Source organism: Echinops telfairi, unplaced genomic scaffold (assembly GCF_000313985.2).
Source record: "Echinops telfairi isolate 266 unplaced genomic scaffold, ASM31398v2 ScPeMD7_7475;HRSCAF=8513, whole genome shotgun sequence".
NCBI lineage: Eukaryota > Metazoa > Chordata > Mammalia > Afrosoricida > Tenrecidae > Echinops > Echinops telfairi.
In genome coordinates this window covers 9,925,475-9,933,076 of record NW_022111379.1, presented here as the reverse complement: position 1 = coordinate 9,933,076, position 7,602 = coordinate 9,925,475, and the positions used below count along the sequence as shown (strand labels likewise).

Sequence of the window (7,602 nt, the reverse complement as noted above, 5' to 3'; positions counted from 1 at the left end):
CCAGGGGCTGAGGCGCCCCATGGCGAAGTCTGCGTCCCACGGTCCAGGCGACGGCGACGGCGCATGGAGAACTTCCGTAAGGTGCGCTCCGAGGAGGCGTCGGCGGGTGGCGGGGCCGAGGGGGGCGGACCGGGCTCCGGCCCCTTCGCCGACCTGGCGCCGGGCGCCGTGCTCATGCGGGTCAAGGAGGGCAGCAAGATCCGGAACCTGCTGGCCTTCGCCACCGCCCGCATGGCGCAGCCGGCCACGCGCGCCATCGTCTTCAGCGGCTGCGGCCGGGCCACCACCAAGACCGTCACGTGTGTGGAGATCCTCAAGCGCCGCTTGCCGGGCCTGCACCAGGTCACGCGGCTGCGCTACCGGAGCGTGCGCGAGGTGTGGGAGAGCCTCCCGCCCGGGCCCGCGCCCGACCGCCCGGGCGGAGGGTCCCCCGCCAGCCTGAGCGTGCTCAAAAATGTGCCCGCGCTCGCCATCCTACTTTCCAAGGACGCGCTGGATCCACACCAACCTGGCTACCAGCCCCCGGACTCACACCCGGGTCCCTCGTCCCCGTCAGCCACGCCTACACTCAAGAGGAGCCGGGGGGACCCCGCAACTGGAGAAAGCTCCGCAAAGCGATCACAACTGGAGCCGGGGGCATCGGGGGAGGACCAAACTGCCTGAGGACTCCAGGCTCGCTCTAGATGTTGTCCCCGCTCCCGTCCTCTGGAGCCCACGAACCTGTCACCGGGACACAGCCCTCAGACTGGCAGCATGGATCCCCAAGATGACAAAGAGAAGCCCACGGAGTGGGAGGAGAGGACCCCTCCACCCCCTAACCACTCCTGGGGAGCATCGTGCTGTGGTTGCCCCTCCCCTCTGCTGCCTGACGACTTGGGACTCTATTTTCAACTTTTCTGGAGCGCACTAGGACTTCTTAGAGAGGGGCTGGTGGGCAGCTGAACGCTGGGGCCTCGCGCGCTGCCCTCAGAGGTTAAGGGCGCCAGGCATTCAGGAGGGAACTGAGTCTTTGTTCCTAGAAAGTCCTTGGAGTCGCCCCCCTCCTTTGGCAGCAGAGGACAAGGGCTAAGAAACTTCCAGAGAGGAGCCTTGTGGTGCTCTGGGACCCTCCTCTTCCGGCCCCCTCCAGGGCACAGTTTGCCTCACATTGGAGGAACATCCTGAAATGAGGGAGCCAGGGACATCCACCCTTTCCCAAGTTGGCCTAGAGGGAGAGATCCAGCACAGAACTCCCCAGGACTTCTCCCCTGAGCCCCAGAGCTGGACTCTTGTTTCAAATAAAACAAACACACAAAACGGCACTGTCCTCAGATTTTTTTCCCTCATCACCCACTTGGGTCTGCCACCTGGTGTCTCAGTCGCTCAGACCTGGCCTTCCCGAGTCTTCAGGATCAGGCACAACGCCTGAGCAGCCTTGGAAAGGTGCCAGAAGCACACGGTCCAATTCCTGGCTTTCCACCCGCTTCCCTAGGTCTTCCTGGCCGCTGCCCTGGCCTCAGGAGGCCTGCATCCCTCTGTAAGCCACCACTAAAAAAAGGGATAAGCTTTTCTGGGAGGATAAGGCCTGAGTGTTCTGGTCAACAGGGGGCGGTCCTTCCCAAGAATGACAGCGGGGGTGGGGGTGGGTGGGTGGGGGGGTTGTCCATTGGTCCATAGTCTCACCAAGCCTTACCCTGAAAACTGGCTCCAAGTACCCTCTTCCCACAGGGCAGGCGGGCTCTCTTCATGGCTCTCTCGCTAGGTCGGAGAAAGGACAGCACACCCTTCGGGGAAGGGGAAGAAGAGAGATTGAGCACAAATCCACTGCTGGAAATTACTATTCAGCAGAGAAGCTGGGATGTGGACTGAATCACTGCAGGCTTTCTGATAAGCGGCCGCCTGCAGCCCAGCACAGCTGACTGCTGAGAGATAACAGTCTCATAAGCCTTTCTGCCCAACTCCAAGTCAGCTGGGGGGTGAAGGGAGGAGGGAGAAGGACATTTCTGGAAGAGCTTTGGTGAGTCAGGGGTGGGTACATGTCCCCAGGATCTCATAAGCAGACCCCCACCCCCGCGCAGTTCAGCAGCCCCCTGGAAAAGAGGAGATGGCTAAGAAGGCATTTGTAACTCTGCTGGCAGAACTCTGAAATAACTCTGTTGGTGATAAGAGCTAGATTCTGCAGCTGACAGAGGTTCTGCAAGAAAGCCCATACCTCTGCCAGCACCTCTGCTGGAGCTTTAAATGAGGGAGTCCTGCTACTGATTGCCCTTGTTAAATTCTTGTTCTGGATGAGTCTTTGGGAAGGGCTGGGACTTGGGCTTCTCTGACACTTAGGGGTCACCAAGAAGGGAGAAAAAAACTGAACTACCCTGACAATGGGTCTGCCCTGGACTTGAGCGGATAAAATAAATGATAAAACTTGGACGAGGTCCTGCAGGGTAGAAGCTTCAGGGAAACTGGTCTTGGTTCTGGCAAAGGGCCAGCTTTCCAGACCTCCGGGGCTCTGCAGCCCGGAGAGTGGGAGCAGAAGGCCACCACAGCCATGCTGCAGGGAGGTTCCAGATCAGGTGACTCTCCTTCCAACCAGGGGGAGAGGAAGCATGCTGCTTCTCCTGTCTTCCTAGCCTTGGAACCTTAGCATGCCCCTCAGAGCCCCAGTGACACTGTTGGGTAAGCATTGGACTGCTAACCGAAGGGTCCTTGGGTCAAACCCACCAGCCACTCTGTGGGAGAAAGATGAGGCTGCCTGCTCATAAAGATGTGCAGCCTTGAGAAGCCTGGATAGGGTCACTATGAGGCAGTGGATTTACGGTGAGCCCCAAAGTGTAGAGGGTGCAGCAGTTAAGCACTCAACTGCCAACAAACAGGTTAGCAGTTCAAACCCACCCAGGACCTCTTCAAGGGAAAGACCTGGTGATGTGCTCCCAGAAAGATTCTAAACCCCAAGCCCACAGGGGCAGTTCTCCCCACCACACGAAGTTGCTATGAGTCAGAATGGATTTGACAGTGGCGTCCTGGTTACTCAGGCTGCTAACTGGAAATCACCAGCCACTCCACGGAAGAAAGACAGGGCTCTCTACTCCCATCAGCAATTACACTCTCAGAAACTCACTGGAACAATTCTACCCTGCCCTAGAGGGTTGCTATGAGTTGGCATTTATTTTGTTTTTGAACAACAGCAAAGGACCCCTGGTGATGCAATCATTAAGTGCTCAGCTCATCTGATAGCAAAAGGTTGGTGGTTCGGATCCACCAGCTGCTCTGCAGTAGGAAGATGAGGCAGTCTGCTTCTGTAAAGATTACCGCCTGGGTGTGTGAGTCTGGTAGACTAGAGAAACAAATTCATAGACACACTCATAAGTGTATAAGAAAGAGGTTTATATACAAGAGCAGTTGAGTATTAAGAAAACAGCCCAGTCCAGATCAAGTCCATAAGTCCAATATTAGCGCATATGTCCGCTACCAATCTCTAAAGTCCTCTTCAGACTCACGAAACACATGCAAGGATGCTGAATGCAGGAAGATCACAGGCCAGTGGGTGTAAAATCAGTGGCAGTAGAAGCATCTCAGTGCTGGCAGGGGTCTCCACGTGACTGCTCCAATTTCCAGGGATGCATCAGGGTAGGTCCATGTGGCTTCTCCAGCTCCAAGAGCTTAGTGTCAGCAGAGGGTCTCCAAAGGAGTGAGCAGAGTCTCTCCTGCCTCTAAGGAATTCCCGGAATTCTCAGGAGAAGGCCATGCCCACACAGAGTCTTCATTGGCTATGACCTGATTGGCAGACTAGACTCCACCCCTTCATTCTTAGTCCTCTCAAGTCCCAAATTGACACCACATGATGTAAGTACCACACTTGGAAACCCTCTGGGACAGTTCCACGCAGCCTTACAGGGTCATTATGAGTAGGGATTGAGTCGAAGGTTTGGGTCATGACAACATGATGGGTTGAGTTTCTTCCATTGAAAAGCGGGTCATGGAAACTAGCTATCTTTTCTGCACTTGTCAGTGGATTTGGTTCCCCAACTTCAGATAGGCATATAGAGGGGACCTAGCATCTGTGAGCACCCCCTGCTGCCTCACTGATCCTCTAGCCCTGCTGACCTAGAAGCAGGTACCCCAGGAATGTGACAGATGCTCTTAAGGCTGAGACAGAAGATGGGTAAAGCCTAAGAAGATCTGGAAACCAGGGGTGGGGGGTGGGGAGCTGCTTCAGGAGCTGACTTTTATCTTGGAGCCTCAGGTTTTCCATCTTTGCCTGCTGGACCCAACCTGGGATTTGCCTGGATACCTCCAGGCTAGAGTGGGGAGTGAATGTTAACCTCCAGAAAGCTGTGGGGTCACCAAGTCAAGAGTTTGTTCTATTTGAAAACATACTCAACTCATGCCATCGAGTCAATGCTGACTCACAGCCACCCTGTTTGACAGGGTAGAGATGCCCCTGTGAGTGTCCAAGGCTGTCAATCTTTGTGGGAGTAGAAAACTTCATCCTTCCCCAATTTGAGAACATTGACATATGGAATCCAAGAACAGAAGTTGCTGTCAGATGGGTGGTAGACCTCCAGCTGGGCCGTGAGGGCCTGTATCCAATCAAGCGTTCATTATAGTTCTGTCAGTCTGGGCACAGGAGGTGGGGTAGCATCAGGACAGTCAGACATGGCTCCGGCCTCAAGGACGAGCAGTCAGAAGTGACCACACAATAGAAGATGGTGCTCTGAGAAGGGACATTTAATTCATTCAGAAGTGTGGCCAGAGCTGGTTCTCCAAGGACTAGAAGGAATTAGCGGGACAGGGCAGGGAAGAGAATCCCAGGCAGAGCATGTGGAGGCAATGCTGTGTATGGTATTCAAGCATGTGGAGGCAATGCTGTGTATGGTATTCAAGCAGCCACCAGAGGTTGGAAGGGTAGGGCAACAGGCAGGTGGGACTGGAGTACCAGGTGGGACCCAGGTCTCAGGGAACCTCCTTAAAGGAAGCTACCAGTGAAAGGGAGATGGGACCCCGGGGTCCAACTGGCGTTTAAGAATAATTTGACACTTAGTGACAAGTATGAGCCCTGGTGGTGGAGTGGTTACCTACTGGGTTCCAAACCACTTAGCCACTCCGTGGGAGAAAGACAGAGCTTTCTACTCCTCTAAAGCATTAGTCTTAGAGACTCACAGGGGCAGTTCTACCCTGTCCTATAGAGTCAGAATCAACTGGATGATGATGAGGTTGGTTTTTGAGGTACGAGTACAGAGTAGGTGGACTGGACTGGGCCCGAGTAGGTCCAGGAAGCTTCTGGGACTGAAGTGATATGATGGAGTGGGGAATGGAGAAGGGGACAGATTTGAGAGATACTTTGTCTTGATAAAATATCACTGCTTTTATAGCCCTGATGACGCCAACAGTCAAGCATTTGGCTATTGATGGAAAGGTTAGCATCTGAACCCATCTAGAATTGGGCTGCTAACTGAAAGGTCAACAGTTCACAACCACTAGGCACTCTATGAGAGAAAGCTAAGACTCCCTTAAACCGTTACAGTCTTGGAAACCCACAGGCAGGCCTACCCTGTCCTATAGGGTTGCCATGAGTTGGAATGAACTCAGTGGCAGTGAGTTTTTGTTTGTTTTTAAAAGGAGTGCTGGTGATGTAGTGGGTGAGGCGTCAGACTGCTGACCACCAGGGCAGCCCTCTGCCATCACACTCAAGGGCATGGAGGCAGGCAAGCAGAGGGTTTCTCCATACGGCATTAACCCTTGTCTGGACAGGCCTTGTCCTGGCTTCTTGGCATCCCAGGGTACTTAGTGTGTAAGGGCCCAACAATCTCAACTCACTATCATTGAGTCAATTCCAACTCATAGTCAGCCTATAGACTAGGATGGAATTGCCCCGGTGGGTTTCCAAGGCTGTCAATCTTTATGGTAATAAAAAGCTTCATCTTTCCCTGGTGGAGCAGCTGATAGTTCCAAACTGCTGACTTGCAATGACCCACGGTGCCAGCAGGACTCCTGGCCAAACAATACACCAAAAAAACAAACTCAATGCCAATGACTCATAGCGACCCTATAGGACAGGATAGAACTGCCCCTGTGGGTTTCCGAGACTGTCACTCTTCCTGGGAGTAGAAAGCCCAGTCTTTCTTCCTAGGAGTGGCTGGTGGTTTTGAACTCATAACCACTACACCACCAGGCCAAGCATTCAACACTCAAAAAAGCTCACTGCCATAAATGCCAACTCATAACAACCCTGTAGGACAGGGTAGAACTGTTTCCAAGCCTGTAACTTTCTTTTTTCTTTCTTTCTTTTTTTTTAAACAGGTGAGACTGTAACTCTTTACAGAAGTAGAAAGCCCCATCTTTCTCCCGAGGAAGGTGCTGATGGTTTCAGACAACTGACTGTTCGGATTGCGGGCCATCTCCTAACCATTTTGCCATCAGGGGTCCCCTGGCCAAACAATAGAAAAGGGATTTTGTTGTGTGAGCTGGGCGCTGCGCTTTTAGAGATCTGCTTATAGGTAATAGGGATTGACTGTGTGGCCAGAGCTTAAAATGGCTAAACATCAGGAATGAAGCTGCCAGGGTGCACTGCAATGTCCAGAGGTCTGAGCCATACTACCCGCTTCCATGGCTCCGCTCCTCTTCAGCAGCGTTTCAGCCAGGGGTTGGTTTTGGTCATTGCTATACCCACCCTGGACACTAGGGACGCTCCAGCTCCCTCTATTTTACTGGGTTGAATTTTGGTGAAGGAAGGCTTCCTTGGCAGGCCCAGGCTTCTTCCTTTCAGAACATGGATCTTCCTTTGTAGGTGGGCCCTCATTCATGGGGCCCTGTGTCCTTCACCCCACTAAACCAGAAGCCTGTGACTGAACAGATCTCGCCTGCCTGCTCCCTGTCCAGCTCTGTTATTCTGGAAGCCCTCAGACAAATGCGCAAACATCTTGCTCAGCCAAGTTTCTGGGTTGTCCAACCCTGTGGGTAGTGGCGGAAGTTACCCCAATCTCCACCATGGCGTCTCACCCCTTTGGGCCCTTTACCAGCACCTCCACCCTCGGGAGTCATCGTGGGAATCAGGTTTGTATGTCTGGCTGGAGAATGATTCTGGTTGTTTCGGACGCCTCCTGGAGATCCTAGGCACGCTTATTGCTTTTGGCGAAAATAAGGACGAGAAATGTGGGATGACTGCCCAGGCTCCTGTTATCAGAGTTTCCAATCCCTCACGGAGCCAGTCTCTACCCTGCAGGCTTGTGCTAGCAGATGTAAGGCCTGATGTTGTAATGCTCAACTCATAGGCTTGGGAGAGAGTCAGGCCAAGTCCCCGCTTTCTCATCTGTGAAATGGGGTGTGAACATCATGAGCATAAGGACATAATGCCAGGCTTCCTGGTGTTAGCTCATCATCAGAATCACTCCCTCAAAACACAAAACAAAACCCGCTGCCATCAATTGGATTCCATCTCATAGCAACCCTATAGGGGTTGCAAGGCTGTAAATCTCTATGGGAACAGCTCGGGGATTCAAACCTCCAACCTTTGGGTTAGCGGCCTTCCTTAATCTTAACTATGCAAGGGGCTTCTTGGATCACTCAGAACACTCATTAAGAATGCAGATTGTTAGGCGTGGGTGGGATAGTAGAGCGGGGGTGGGGATG

The 7,602-nt window shown here is 53.2% G+C and overlaps 1 protein-coding gene across 1 annotated transcript; it reads left to right on the top strand.

The window, feature by feature from the left end:
• The first annotated feature begins 54 nt into the window (after positions 1-54).
• RPP25 (ribonuclease P and MRP subunit p25) lies at positions 55-1,299 on the top strand. The gene has a single exon (XM_004711972.3). It carries the CDS (start codon positions 64-66, stop codon positions 661-663), a length of 600 nt encoding a protein of 199 aa, XP_004712029.1. The 5' UTR covers positions 55-63; the 3' UTR covers positions 664-1,299.
• Positions 1,300-7,602: the final 6,303 nt, after the last annotated feature.

What these genes read in the sequence shown, in the direction of transcription:
- RPP25 (XM_004711972.3), top strand. Translation starts at nt 64, where the DNA reads ATGGAGAACTTCCGTAAGGTGCGCTCCGAGGAGGCGTCGGCGGGTGGC.